The 16,273-nt window shown below is 35.4% G+C and overlaps 1 protein-coding gene across 5 annotated transcripts in view; it reads left to right on the forward strand.

Moving 5' to 3' along the window:
* PPFIA2 (PTPRF interacting protein alpha 2) overlaps window positions 1–16,273 on the forward strand; it is a 359,412-nt gene that overhangs the window by 63,797 nt on the left and 279,342 nt on the right. For all 5 annotated transcript variants that reach the window (XM_054696184.1, XM_054696186.1, XM_054696183.1 and 2 more), the window contains exon 3: window positions 7,555–7,605. In XM_054696184.1, the coding sequence (XP_054552159.1) occupies window positions 7,555–7,605 (51 nt within the window). The remainder of the gene's footprint in view (window positions 1–7,554; window positions 7,606–16,273) is intronic.

Consider the following 16,273-nt stretch of genomic DNA (forward strand, 5'->3'; position numbering starts at 1 on the left):
ACTGCGCCACCAGGGGAGGCCCTAAAGTATGCCTTTTTAAAATACTATTCTGTAGTTTTTTTGAGTTTATCAAAAGGTGGAATCTTCAGTGATTTATACAGTTAGGGAAGGTTTCTATGAAGTGCTGATAAAATTTCAGTTTCATGCATATTTATATGAACAAAATGATTGTATTAACTAAGAGCATATCTAGGGAATGAACATTAAGCAGCAGGAAAAGCATGTGCAGACACCCTGAGAGAGGAGCCATCTGTAGACTGCTTTTAGGAAAACCACGGGGCCAATGTAACTGGGGTGGATTGAGAAAGATCAATGGCAAATGACTGAATCAAAGAGATGGCCAACGACAGATCCCCACAAGGCATTGCAGGACTTGGTGATGTTTTGCTTTTTTTTTTTTTTAATCCTAAGATTTATGGGAAACTAGTGGATAGTTTGGATCAGGAGAATAGTGTGCTTTAACTTGTATTTTGAATGGGCATTTCTGACTCTTGTGAAGAATATATGGAGAGAAGGGAGACAAGGAAAGTTGCAGGGGCAACAGAGAGGAAGCTACTTATTTATTCCAAAGGAAAAGTATTATGGATATAATGGAGTAAGATGACAGATGTGTAGGTGGTAAATAATAATCAAATTCTAGCCATAATTTGGAGAGAGAATTAACAGGATTTGCTGATGGGTTTGAGCATTGGAAACTCTGTGAATGGTGATATCAAAATAAGAGATGATGGTACAGGAACCTGAATTAGTGGAGGAATTGAGGTGGAAATCAAGTTTGATTTTATATTTTTAAAGTTAGTAACATTTTTATAGATAGCTATAGTAATCCAAGTGGAGAGTAATCCAAGTATACAGTGTCATCTCAGAAGATAAGTTGAATCTGAAGGTATATATTCAGAGCTCATCATCATACATAGTGTTTAAAGTCATGATACTAAATAAAATCAGTGGTAAAATAAACAAAAACTATCAGGAAAAATGTATTTCAAGGAGGATGTCAAATATGATTTCAAGATCAAGAAAATAATGGTGAAACATTGACAGATTTGGTGAACTGGTTATCATTTACAATCTTGATAAGAGGAGTTGCAGTGATGTAATAGGGACAGAAATCTGCATCAAGAAATAATGGGAAGTTAGGGAAATTAGGGATGTTTTGAGAAATTTGTCTATAAAAATAGGAGAGAAATGCTTGATTTTGATATTTTGAATATCTTTTGTGCATATATTGAAGATATGTCGTGCAAACACCATTGCATTGAATTATGTGAACTTTTCTACAAATGTAAAATACCTCACCAAATATTTTTGAAGACCTTGAAACAAGATTTAAATAGAGTAATTCAATACAAATGAGTGATATTTTTTAGTATTTAATATTGATTTCACTGTATGGATATATTTTTGATAGAATTTTTAATGTACTACAAAGTATTTTGTACTGAAATATAATCATTTTGACCCAACGTGTTTCTAAAATTGTTTCAAATTACAAATATTCACACAACTGAAATTTTAAAATACTCATAGCTGTTGATAAAGCTTATTATGACATTTGAAGTAATTTTATATTATAGAAAGTGACCTTTTAGAAGAGTAAACTTGAAATTAACGTTATCAGGTTTTAAGATATTCTGGATGTTATGGCATGTGAAATATTGGATTCAGTTGACTGGAATTTTATTTTTTTCATATTTTGGTGTATTTGATATCCCAACTATTTGAACATCTTTTCCTTGGCAATAGCTGCTTGATTTTACTCTTCAGGGATAAAAATAAGGATCTAAAAATAACCCTGAGGGAGACCTCAAATCCAATATCATCCTTTTTCTACCTCCACTCAGAGGAAGCAAGACTTACAACATCTGGACTAAATGACTTGCATTGAAAACCACAAGGCTAATCTGTATAGTTCCATCATTCAAAATGTCTGTCACAAGATAAATATGTCAACCCTTGGAGCAGAAACCACAAGGAAGGGATGTAATTGGATAGCCAATAGCATCAGTGCAGTTCAAATAAGGAGCTTGCTTTTTTTAAAAAAAGATTTATTTATTTATACAAGCACTGGGTACAGTCAGAAGCACGGGAGGGTGAGAGAATGCACCAGAGCCAGAGCGGGGAGCAGAACAGACAGACTGACGAAATATACTGCTGAGGGGAGCAGCGGGCGGCAGGAGAGGTCTGTCGCCCCATGTGGGACCTTCACTGGCGGCCTGGGATCGAACCGGCGCTGCAGAGGCTGCGGGCAGCTTTGCAGCCCAGTGCTCAACCGCTGCGCCACCAGGGAGGCCCAAGAAACTTACTTTGAACCTACACTAGTATTATACTCAGTTTCTAAGTAGCTCTCAAATCTCACTCAGCGGTCTGACACTGACTGCCTCACTCCACAGGCACCTCAGCCTTCTCAAACCGTAAGACTTCGGATTCCTGAGCCAGTCTTGGCATACCAGGTGTCTATCCCAGGAACAGGGCTTTCTGACTTTAAAAGAATGTCATTATACAGCTTTTGTCAAGGAGGGGCTAATAACCACACTTAGGTATTTAACACCTTGGAGAGGGAGGAGGAAACTTTAATTTCCTGAATAATATTTATTTTATTTTTTTTAAAGATTTTATTTATTTATACAAACACTGGGGTATAGGCCAGAGACACGGGAGGGTGAGAGAATTCACCAGAGACAGAGCAGGGAGCAGAACAGGCAGAAGGACCAAAGTACACTGCTAAGGGGAGAGCGGACAAGGCAGGAGAGGTCTGCCACGCCATGTGGGAATCTCGCTGGCCAGCCCGGAATTGAACCTGTGCAGCAGAGACTGCAGACCACTTCACAGTGCTGCACTCAACCTGCTGTGCCACCGGGGAGGCCCCTAAATAATATTTTTAAGAAATAAAATTTAATATCTCATTAATAAATCCTAGTTTATTTTGTCTTTGTAGATGATAGCAACCCTTCTAATGGAAGTTATGTGATACTGGTACTAAACAAGGAGTCCCTGAGCAACAGTATGTGGGCCAGTGCCAGGTTGATCAGCCATATTTCTGTGGATTACACTGGAAGGGAAACAGTGATCCCAAATGGATTAAAAGGTTTATTACCTACACAGCATAAACATGGTGTTTGCTCTTCATGTTCCTAGAAGGACCAGGACTAGGGTGAGAAAAGTCAGGTATCTAGAGCACAGTTTGAGTCACTTACTCTCAGGATTATACAGCTGTCAACCCCACTCTTATAGAAATCTAAGGGCACAGAATTTAAGGAGGCGCTCACTCTGAGCATCATATAAGAGTAGGGTTAGCATTTATGTGACACCCAGAATGAGTGCCTCCTTAAATTCTTCATTTGCCTTGCTGTAGTTCTGGCTCTGGTCACTAGTCTGTCAGGACAATACAGAACTGGGTGAGCCAGATGACAAAAAAGAGTGACAGGCTGTTCTCTTGGGGAGCAGCCAGTTCCATGTAATACATAAATGGTTTTAAAGTCTGAAGACAGGTCTTAGCTAGGAAGAAATAATATGGAAAGTCCATGCCTCACTGATATCAAGGAGGAGAATGAGAAGCAGCTATGTAGAAACTCTTCTAAGACAGCCCACCTTGTGAAATTCCTGGGAGACTCAAAGGACATACCACCGAGACACAGGACAATCTGTAGGTTACTCCTGCTTACATGGCCCATGTGGATAAGTATAAGGTTGCTCAAATGCCTGGGTTGAAGCTGTCCCCCTAAAATTGACATCAAACAATATAGGTTTAGAATCCTGCAAATGTATTTTGTAACCCTACTTGTTAATAAATGTATGCTTATGGATAGATTTGACCTCTTAGGTAAGAAAATAAATAACTTATAAGACTATTGAAAGATTAAAATATTTAAACCATCTAAAGAGTTCCTGGCATATAGTAAATGTTTAGTAAGTAGTAAATATTAGCTGCTAGATAAAACTGAATTTCCTATATAATGTGACTAAATGTATTTTATAACCTAGTAAAAAATTGAAGGGTTTTGGATGTTTTAATAAAGCAAGTAACATTATTGCAACAATCTAAACTTTCTAGAAAATCAGTGAGTTTACTTTTTGATGTCCCCTTTTGTTGTCTATACAAAAAAGACAGTTGCCAAGGATTTCAGCTTTATTTTGTAAAAGGTAAAATATTCAACAACCGTCAAAAAGATTGAGTCACTTTTCATTAAGTTTAGGTTCCTCAAAGATTTATATATTTCATCTATTAATTTTACAGTATAAATGCTTTCATGCACATTTATGCTCATTATTTACACCTGAAAATTTTCTTTCTCCGTCAGTGATAGATATGTCCTGTTAGCTTGGGTATCTGTCCAAGTGGGATATTCTTTTTCAATTTGTACTCAGAACAGAACATATGCTCAACAATTGTTTTTAAATTATGAGTGTACATCTGTGCTCTGTTTAGAATCTCGCTCTAATGCAACAAGTTAAAACCGTAAACATCAATGATTTTTTCCATTCATCGTTTCAATTCTGTTTTTGCTTTATTTTTCTCAAGACCATGACTATTATGAAATGCATTTGCTAACTTTCTAAAATACCTTTTCTCTGTATCAGTTTCTCCATTGCCTCTCTCATAAGACCATCCAAAATTTTATTAATATAATTTAATGTACCTATGTATTGTTAATACAGTTTATATATCCATGTACCTATACATTTAACTCAAATGTATTTGCCATCACTTTCTTTTTTTTTAAGATTTACTTATTTATGCATACAAGAACTGGAGTACTGGCCAGAGATGTGAGGTTGGGAGAGTGAGAGGGTTCACCAGAGACACAGTGGGGAGTAGAACAGGCAGACTGACTGAAATACACTGCTGAAGGGAGCAGCAAGTGAGACATGAGAGGTCTGCTGTGCCATCTGACTGGGTCAGCTCTCTGACTGGGAATCGAACTCCTGCTGCAGAGGCTGCTGATAGCTTCATAGTGCTGAGACTTAACCCATTGTGCCATCAGGGAGGCCCTGCCATCACTTTTTTTCATCTTAAATGTACTTGCAAATTACCTTTCATATGAATAAAACTTTGTTTTTTTGCCATGGCCATAATAGGAGTATTTTCAAACAGCACAATGGACTGTGTATTTTATTTCCTTTAATCTGATATTTCAGCCTTCTTGCTCCCTAATGTTGTCAGCTCATTTTGCAAAATTCTAAAATATTTTTAAGATCATATTTTATCTTTGGATTCTAAAGGAATGTTAATTTTGTTTGCCAATTTTATTTATACAAATATCAATAAATGCTTTATGTTTTACTTTTATTATATAAGAACACAATATATTTAGATGGCTTCATTGTAAAGAACATGTGGGATCAAATGTTTAAACTGAGTTGATGGTTTATGTTGTGTTTAGTGTTGGAATAAAGAATTTCAGTAGGTTGTAGTGGGAGGGTATTTTAAATACACAATGAAGATGTATTAAGCTAGATGTTTTAGTTTTTGAAAGCAAGAAACTGATCTAAAAGTTGCAGATAGATAGAACATCTAGTTTCAAACATTGTTTAAATGACAGCATTGAATACTCTGACCATTTATATTCTAGAATCTATGTAGCCTTAATTTTCTGGTAGGTTCCTTCAAGAGTTTAAGCAATTTTTGTAGCTTTGTAGCTAAAATGGGGAAGTAGTAGTTCCTCAAAGGGATGCTGGGTAAGAAGAAACTAAAACATACAATGAATCCATTACAAAGAAGACAGTAATTTTCCTGGCAAGTATTTTTGTGGTTACCTTATCATTTATGGTCCTTAATAAAATATGCATGTAGAAATTCATTACCCATTGAGTTCCTGTTCAAAGTCAACGTCTTCCGATGGAAATTTTCATCCTATCATCCCTTCCTCCTCCCCTGCCCTGTCTTTAATGTTTCCTTCCCAGGCTCATTTAAGTCTCATGATTGTTAGAATTCTCCGTTAAGATACCAGGGAAATAGTGATGTGATTAAGTCCCCAATGAGTTTGTAACATTTGTCTCTTAATTATACCAACATGTTGGCTGTTTCTCTAATGATAGATATTTATATTTTCCTCCTTCAATATTGATTCAGTTATCGCTCATCTTTAATTTCTTTTTTTTTTTTTTTTTTTTTTTTTTAATAGAGGCATGTTTTTCTTTATTTATTTGTTTGCTTGTTTGTTTTGTTTATACATGCACTGGGTACAGTCAGAAGCGTGGGAGGGTGAGAGAATTCACCAGAGCCAGAGCGGGGAGCAGAGCAGGCAGAAGGACCGAAGTACACTGCTGAGGGGAGCAGCGGGCGGCAGGAGAGGTCTGTGCACCATGTGGGACCCTCCTCCGGTGGCCGGGGAGCAGCCGGGGATTGAACCGGCGCTGCAGAGGCCGCGGGCAGCTTCGCAACCCAGCGCTCTACCGCTGCGCCACCTGGGAGGCCCTCATCTTTAATTTCTTATTGCAGCTATATTCCCCACATTGCTCATCCCTATTCTTTCAACTAGAAGCAAAGAGATGAGAAGTGGCCAGCATCACAAGGAAATCTTTTTTTTTTGTTGTTTTTTACACAGTTGCTCTCTGTAACTAGATTAACTTTCTTCTTTTTAATAGATTTTATTTATGTGTCGTAGAACTGGAGTGCAGGCAAGAGGTGTGGGGGGTGAGAGGATTCACCAGAGAGGGAGTGGGGAACAGAGCAGGCAGATTGACTGAAATACACTGCTGAGGGGAGCAGCAGGCAAGGGGTGGTCTGCTGAGCCATGTGGGTCAGCTCCCTGGCAGGGGTATTCTACTCAGGCCATTTGCAGTGGTAGCACTGAGCCTTTACCAGGGAGGCCCCATCACAAGAAAATCTTTAGCAAAAACTGTTTCTCTTCATTGTAGCACTCAACTCCTACCTAATGTCTTTTGAATGCAGTTTTTGAGTTTTTTTATTATATACAAGGGTGATTTAAACTTTTCATCAGTTGCAAACCTTTGAAACTTTGGTTATTTCATTTAAAAATCTATAATTTTAGCTTTTGAAAAAGTCATATAATTAGCAACCCTGGTAGCAAGTCCTAGAATTGGTGAGGCTAAGCTGTCATTCACCCTATATCTGGGGCTTATGTTCTTGTTTGTCAGTATCACCTATTTCTTCATTTAAACAATAATAAACATATTTCTGGCATGATCTGTGGTTGCTCCTTCAAGATAAAAATTGATTTTTATATATTAAAAATAGCTAATTTATCCTTATCACTCTATACGTCCATCTCCCTTTTATAGTAATAGAGGAGACTATATATAATCAGACATTTTGCACATTAAACCTTTTTCCATGTGATTAATATTATTGCAAATATTATATTGTAGTTTTCTTAAATTTTCTTTTTTCTTTTGTTTTCCCCTCACTTCAGCTCCTTAAGGAACTGCTTTCCCACCTAAGCAATTTTCTATTTTAAGAATAATTACACTCTGCTCATACATATTTTTCTTGTGATTGCACAGATTTGGAGGGAAAATGTTACACTGTGGGACTGGGGATTTCTCCATGCTATCGAGAGCATTTTACAACAAAACCTCTCCTCTTTTCAGGATATCGAATCCCTAGGAGGACTGACTGGTTCTAAGGGGGCTGATCCACCGGTAAGTTAGATTCTTCATTAAATTTAATTGTTGACTAATTGAATTCTGTACACACCAGATTTTCAGACTTTTACTTGTATATAATTTATCATATATGTTACTTTTTGAAATTTGTAGTTAATTCAGTAACTAGTAGGAAAGTATGAACTTGCTTTGAAGTGTTATGTGGTGCTTTAAAATGGTTGAATAACTCATGAAATTAATCGCCATATATTGACACTAAAAGTGGAAATAAAAGCCTCATTAGAATATGTAAAAACTTTATGTCTTAACTATGGGATACACAAAAATTATAAAATTTAAAACCCTCGACTACCATTCTGAGTATGAATGTATGATTTAGGTTAGGTTGCAAAATATTTTATACTTTCTGAGAAAAATAATTTTGCCAGCCTATTTTATCATCATATTGCTTCTTGATATTGTTTCTTTTCTATAATCAGGAATCTTCTAGAAAATTAGAGAAAATGTTCTAAAGTTTTAAATGATTATCATTTTAAATGTAAAAAAAAAAGGAAAGGGAGATTTATAGTCTAGTATTGGAACATCTTAATCCTTGCTGTGATATCTAATTTCAGAAAACACTAACATTCTGTGATATCAAATGATTTCACGCTTGAGGTACCAACACAAGTTCATGCTGTATATCTACAATAATACGACTCAATTTATTTTAACAACTAGTCAATGCATAAGTGCTTATCCCTGTTTACTTTGTATTTAGCACTGTAAGATTTAATATGAAACACACAGACCCCAATGTTTTAAATTTTTAGCTACACTTTATCTAGACATGTAGGTGAAGAACATAGTTACATTAAACCACTTTCAGTTATAATCCTTATGTCCTGTTTCACTCTCATGAAGCTCATGATATTATCTAATCTTCATTAAATTGTACCTAAAGTAGGCTAAACGATATATTGTAGCTCATCCTTTTATGTTCACTGTCTGAATTTATGTGGGAAAATTTATTTTTGTCTTTCGCTGCTTATATTTATCCCCTGAGCCTATTACTTTGCAGCATAAGGCCAGCAAGTATACTGTGGCAGGATTTATGGCCAGTTCCATCTGTAGGTGACAGCTTCTGTGATATACTTTCACCCAGTTGCCTTATGTGGTGTTTGTATATAATGTTCAACTTTTTTTAGGAATATAAATCCATTTCCTTCCAAATGTTTCCCTTACCTCTTCACTGATTGCTACAACAGTCCTACAATTAGAGATTTGTTAATTTTGTAAAAGGATTGTTTTTTATTTAAAATAAAACTTAACACCCCTCCTGCAAGTGCTGATAAATCCTTACCCATTGTTTACTGGTTAAAATAAGTTAGTTTATCACTTCATTTTAAGAAAGCATGTTTCTAAACATGGAAGATTGAGAGAGCATTAAACCTTGTTGTTAAATAAGGAAAAGGTCACAAAAAGGAAAGATGTTATCTTGAAGGCAAACTTTGTTAACTTCATTTCCAGTTGCTAAATGTAGTTGTGTGTGGGGGAGGGGAGTTGGGGGGGCACAATTTATGATACTATGAAGATAGAGGTTCTTTCTTAGTTGTTCTTTACCATGATGATGGGTGTTTTATATTGCTACCTACATTTTCTGAAATTCAGTGATTGTGCTTTCTTTTCATAGTGGGAAATAGTAAATTAATTTAAAAAGTATTCATAAGAGCTTAGGAAATCTGGGGGGTTGCCAGTACACATGCATGTAGTGTCTTCCTTTTTATTGCAAAGCTATCTGGAACATATTACTAGGAGCTGTGGAGTAAAATCATTTTTAGTCCTCAATAAACCTTATATAAAGTAGTCTAAGTATGAAAGTGAAATGGTAATAATATCTGGGGTTAATTCAGTCATTTAAATATAAAACTTTGAATGAAGCTGTTGTTTTTGCCTCAAAGTTAGAAAACCAAAATTCAGATTAAATTATCCATAACCTAAATCTATGTGAAGGTTTTATTATTTTTCTTTTCTTTAAAAAATGTCCTTGTTGTAGATCATCTAAATACTATTTATTCAAGTTACGACTTTCATATAATGTTTAAAATGATCACTAAATCCATTCTATCATGAAATTTTAATTGGTAAGAAATTCAAGGTTCTGTAATTTTTCACTTATTGAGCAGAATATATAAAGTGCTAATGAGTGGTCACTCATAAGGATGCTTAACTCTGAAGTATCTTCTTTACCAGTATAATAGAAATCTCACATATCTCTTTTAAATGTAAATGATATTTTAGAAAATTATATTTTTTCTGTGTGACAAATTATTATTACATATATCATAATTTTGTATGTATTATTACAAAAGCATTAGGAAAAAAGGGAAATCTGTTATTTCAAATAGTAAGCATATACTAAAAGGTTGGCTCAATTTTTCAAATGCTATTATAAATATATGTGCATATCTGGTAAGAATATTTGAAGAACTACAGGAACACACTTTGCATTAATATCATTAATGATAAATGTGTTAAGTATGTTTTATGAAAATTCAAGAATTCTCCCTTTCACTGCTAATAGTGAAATAGAGACTTCCTCATCAGTGATTTTCAGGGGCAATTCAAGAAGTTTTATAGTGGCTTCCTCTGAAAAGTATTTTCAAGAGGCATATTTTTTAATTCAGAAGCTGCAAATTAATTGCTGCAGCAAATAGAACTTTCAGATTTTTCTCACCATAGTGTTACCTTAAAAATAAACTCTTATGATTGAGAAAAATGCTATATTTATTAACTTAAAACTTTCTTTGAATCAGAGATCTGCTACATAAGGCATATAGTTTATGTAATAAAATTCGAGCACAGATTAATCTCCAGTATAAAAGCAAAAATAGTTTGTTTTTACATATGAAACAGGGAAAGAAAATAGATAATTAGAACCTAAAGGATAAAATATTTTTATGTTAAATAGTACTTGTAATATACCATTTGCCTTAGTGTTTTAAATTTTAGATATTAAACTGTTAAAATGTGAGAAATGTAAGGGGTCAGGTATGCCCCAAGTAATAAAGTAGTTAGACAAACTTTAGGAAGGCCAGGGCAAGGTCTAAGCATCTTCAGATAGTTATAAGTGTTTTGGGTACTGAGAAAGGGAGATACAAAGCATGAACGCTCTTACGCTGCTATACCTGCTGTAACTGTACTGGAGAACTGTGGGGATTTAGGTCCATGTGGAATCATATTGAATCCATGAAGCAGTGACATAGAGATGTTGTCCTGGAGCCAAGTTTTATCCCAGAGTGCAGGCTATGTAAATTCACGGTGGGATTTACTTGCTCACCTTTGTCACAGAAGTTACAAACCAAAAGTTTGCACTTCTGTTCTTTAGTGACACAGACTCAAGCAGTTGACCATAAACAGTGAGGGGGGTTATCTTTGTCATCTGGTTTAAGAAATTTTCTGGGGACCTCCCCTGGTGGCGCAGGGGTTGAGCGCTGGGTTGCGAAGCTGCCTGCAACCTCTGCAGCACCGGTTCAATCCCCAGCTGCTGGTGAGGGTCCCACATGGTGCTCAGAACTCTCTTGCCATGCCCGCTGCTCCCCTCAGCAGTGTATTTCATCAGTCTGCCTGTTCTGTTCCCTGCTCTGGTTCTGGTGAATTCTCTCACCCTCCTGCACTGCTGACTGTACCCAGTGCTTGTATAAATAAATAAATAAATTTAAAAAAAAAAAAAGAAAGAAATTTTCTGGTTATTGCGTAGATTTTAGTTTTGTTTTTTCTGATTCCTTTTAAAGGTCAATATGGATAATATCTTATCAAGTGTAATGTGGGCCAAACCCTATACTGCATGAGACACATTCCTGAACATATAGAACTCTTAACTTTCACTGGTCTCCTGTGCAAATATGGCAATATTTAGAGTCAATTAAGAACTTACAGTGAGGGCCTCCCCTGAGCCCTGGTGGTGTATTTCGTTGTTCTGCCTGTTCTGTTCCCCCGCTCTGGTGAATTCTCTCACCCTCCCGTGCTTCTGACTGTACCCAGTGCTTGTATAAATAAATAAATAAACCTTAAAAAAAAAAAACCTTAGAGTGAAAATGTTACTGGGACTATTCTGCACCTTCCTTGCTTTTCTTCATATTTGCAACCTTGAGTAATACATTTGCTTCCCATGCAACTTAGTGCTTTTAATTGTTTTAAGTTTCCTTTTATCCAAATGCTAATGGTTCTTTTTATTTCTAAAGTGTAGTGAATAAGAGAATACCCATATAATCCATATCTTTTGGGTTTCATGTGCGTACTGTCCTGAACACTCCAGTTCTGTTAATTTTTTCCCCACTGAGAAATCAGAAATGTACATTTCGTATTTTTGTACTTTCTGTTTCCATTTTAATGGTCTTCCTGATGGTTTTAGCAATTTGGATAAACATTCCACAGAATTCAAAACAAATTCAATGTCTTGAGGGTGCTGTTTAGACCAGGTTATATATTTTTCAAATTGTAAATGGTCTTAAACTTTAAAAGTCCCCCAAACATACTATTTTTATTATCCAAAAATGTCACTTACTTACTTGCTTCAAAAGATAAGAGTAACAAAATGTGAATCAAAATTGTAAGTCAATTTAATTTATTTCAACCTGAACCTTATACTGCTATATTACTTACTTTGAATCTCCTACTTATTTGTTCAGAATTCAGTTTATATATTTGAGTGTACACTATGTGCTAGTCATTTGGTTAAATTGTGGAGATGCAATGGTAAACAATATACAGTTTCTCATTTCAGAATCTTACAATATAGTTGAGTAGCCAGGTTAGGAAAAAAAATGATATAATTATAGGATGGAATGAAAGTTAGAGTATCACATAATCCAATTAGAAGGAATGAAAGAGCTAAAGAGTCAAGGAAGATAATTAGAATAATATCTAACCCCATAAACAGGATGAGTTGAAGTTTGCCAAGTGAGGTATGGTATTTTAAGTGGAGAAAGTAGTATCTGTATTTGTGTGGCTAGAGGATGAAATGAGTTGGTGGATGGGAATTGGTAGTGGGATAGAATTAGACATTTAGTGGTGAATTTAATGTAGCATATAGGTAGGTTGATTCTCTGTCATGCACATCTGAAACATATAATTATTAGTAACATTGAGAGTAAAATGATTGCTAGTGTTTTTTATGAAATGGTTTGTGCAACTCCTCGTAGGGCACCAATTAATGCATATTTTGAGTTTGAATGCAATGTTACTTCAGTTAAAATAAGAAGGCCAGAAATTTAAGTCAGGGCAAAACATGAAAAATTTCACATAAGGAATTTGCACTCTGTACTACATAAATGCCATAAAAAATGATTAAAGTCTTTAGACAAGAGAGTCACCTTATAAGACTTCTTCCTGGGAAACACATTTTTTTGGGGGGGGCTCTAGTTCAAGAGTGATTTAGAGAAAAGACTAAAGCAAGGAGATCTGTAAAAAGGGTCTTGTAGTCATCTAAAGGAGAGATGATACCAATTATAATGGTAACTTACTTTCATTTTGTCTTCCTTACTTTATTATCAATGAAAATGAGGATATTATCTCAGGAGAAAGTGAACAAACACTACGCAATTTTTATGTATAGAATGCGAGTGAAATTGGAGAGGAATGAACTGATTGATGGGAAATAAGAAACATGGTGAATACACAAAAATAGATAGTTGTTTGGAAAGAAGAAAATGAGACTAAAAAGCCAATTGAGTGAATGAAAGCACCTTACCAGAAACCTATGAGGTAGCACATTTTTAAGGCGGTATGATCAATTTGGTTTTCAACAAGTTGAATTGAGCTGAATGAGTTGGGAATACACAAGTGATCTCCTAATTTAAAGATCTTAATTATAACCATTGATTTGGTCATGTAGAATAGGTAATTGAAATTACAAGAGTTGATGAGATTACCAAAGCAATGTATACTGAGAAAAATGGAGCATTTGGAAGAAAAGTCCTGAGGAAGAAAAACATTTAAGTAAAGCTGAGAGGAAAAGGAGGATGATTAGAGGAAGAGTTTGCTTCACAAAAAGATAAAATAGAGATTAGTGCTTTGAAGTACTATAAAAAGTGTGGGGAATAATAAATACCAAGGCTAAGGAGGGTGGGGAAAATGGTTATTGTCAATTTCATGGTGTTGAGAATTCAAGAACATAGTGCTCATTGTATTTAGCAACAAGAAGATCAAGCATATAAAATTATCTCAAGGAGAGTAATCTTAGTGGAGTAATTTGGATAGGATCAATTTTTCAGTAGCCTAAAAATTAAATGGAATATAAGAATCATACTCAATAGCTATATAAAATAATTTCGGAGTTTCATTATGACAATAGTGAGAAAATTTTATTTTTTACACAATTATTCTCAAGAAAGTTGTCATATCATATTTCCCAATGTGATCAGTAATTCTTTTTTTTTCCTTTTGAATTTCCCTTTAGAAAAAATTGTTCTGAAAGATATATATTAAATTAGAATTGAACAATCTACTTCCCTTATTTCTTCATCACTATTCCTTATGCCCTCTTTGACCCTTTCTTCCTCCCTCCTCTCTCTTAGCCATGAAAATCTCACATCATTTAATAATGGAGAGACAATTATTTTAAGGAAAGAAAATTTAGTCTGTTGAAACATATGGAGAGCATGTAGAGATTTAATTGACAGAGCACTAGATAAGCAGACAAGAATAGACTCCAGGGCATGCTGTAGCGAGAGAGGAGTGTCTCATCAAATGTGAAATGAGGGTAAAAATAAAAGATGGATGTTTAGATAAATTTTTATGTTGAGAGAGTTTCTATTGAATTACTTCTAATTTTCCTCAACATAAAATGAGCTAATTAGCTAAAAAGGCAAGAGAGGTAATTGTATAAGGTATTTCCGAAATATAGAGCAGATTTATCTAGCTGTTACAGATTGTAAGAGAACTATGTAAACCATAGATGAATAAGTGGAAAGTGTTAGATGTCTACTTTTTATGGGCAGTGAATTTGTGGTGGATATAAATGATTCAAAGGTGTGGCTTCTTTTTATTCTGAGAGTGCTCTGTAGTTCGTGTGTGTCAGGGAAGAACGCCTATAGCCATTTTGATTTTAGGTTGCTATACTGTCACACCTTTCCTAGAGGAGGTCAAATCAGTAAGATAATTGAGAATGTTCACACGGATATCATAAAGTCTCAGCCAATTGGGAACTGAAGTTAGAAAGTGATTGATGAAGAGAAAGCAGAGGATTTAAGGGTCAATACATTTTAAAAATAGCTGCAGTGGGTGTATAAAGGATAGAAGATTGTGGTGAGAGAGTGGGGATGCTTGATTTAAGCATTTCAGGACCAAAATATTTCCAGGTGTTAATAAAAGGATCCAGGTTGTGATCATGCAAATGGGTGAAGAGCAGAGGGAATAAAGCTGATTGGAACTGATAAGGTCAAGTCAGTGTTGGAGGAACCATTTCTGTGGGCCTCCAGTTACTCCCAGGGAGGAATTCACCCAACCTTTTTCACAGCTTAAGTGTAGTTTAGACACCTATAACTGAAAAACTTGCATCTCCAAAACCACTTCCCTGAAATTCAGATCCGTGTATTCCACTAAATATTTGACATATCTACTTGTATGTTGAATAGAGATTTAAAGCATAACAAATTAAAAAATTGGACTTCTGATCTTCTGTATCATCCCCTACAAATCTCCCCAAGTTTTATTCTATATCAAATAATGACTACTTCTGCTCCCACTTTTATTTATTTATTTATTTATTTTATTTTTTAAAGATTTATTGATTGATTGATTGATTGATTGATACATGCAAGCACTGGGTATAGTCAGAAGCTTGGGAGGGTGAGAGAGTTCACCAGAGCCAGAGTGGGGAGCAGAGCAGGCAGAAGGACCCAAGTACACTGCTGAGGGGAGCAGCAGGCGGCAGGAGAGGTCTGTGTGCCATGTGGGACCCTCCTCCGGTGGCCAGGGAGCAGCCGGGGATCGAACCAGTGCTGCAGAGGCCGCGGGCAGCTTCGCAACCCAGCGCTCAACCGCTGCGCCACCGGTGAGGCCCCCAGCTCCCACTTTTAAATGTCAAAAACAAAGAGTCATCTTATAGGATTTATCTTAATAATTTATATAGCATCTAACCAGTTCTTACCACCCTTTCAAAACTAACACCTTGACCAAAGTTTGTGACACACATAAAGTCAGATCATGTAATATTTGGTTTAAATGTTTGTTGGCTTCTCATTAAAATAATATCTCCAAAGCCCATGGGATAGTTTCTAAGGCCCTTTGTGATTTCTTTTCTTCTAAGACTTTTAGAAATTCATCTGTTATCTTTCCTTCCACAGCTCATTCTACTTTGGCTGTACTAACTGTTTGCAATCTTTTTCCCAAACAAGTACTTTCTTTGTTCCTTTGACAGTATTCTCTTCTCAGATATCCTCAAGCCTTACGCCCTCACTCTTTTTAGATCTCTGGTCAAATGCCATAATAACAGAGAGGTAGCTTATGAACACCCAATATTCTTAGTGACTTAGAAGAGTTAACATTTTTATATCATCCAAAGGTAAGAATAGTCAATAGTACATTTTTCAAAATAATTAGTACCAAGTCTTCTATAGATTCAGCTTAGTTTGCAATTTATAAGACACCAACTAAAATTTAGAAATATATGCCATGTTGTACACAGATTACATTATATTAAATATAAATCTATATTTTAATT

This window comes from Talpa occidentalis, unplaced genomic scaffold (genome assembly GCF_014898055.3).
Source record: "Talpa occidentalis isolate TD23 unplaced genomic scaffold, MPIMG_talOcc4v2.1 talOcc4.16, whole genome shotgun sequence".
Classification (NCBI taxonomy): Eukaryota; Metazoa; Chordata; class Mammalia; order Eulipotyphla; family Talpidae; genus Talpa; species Talpa occidentalis.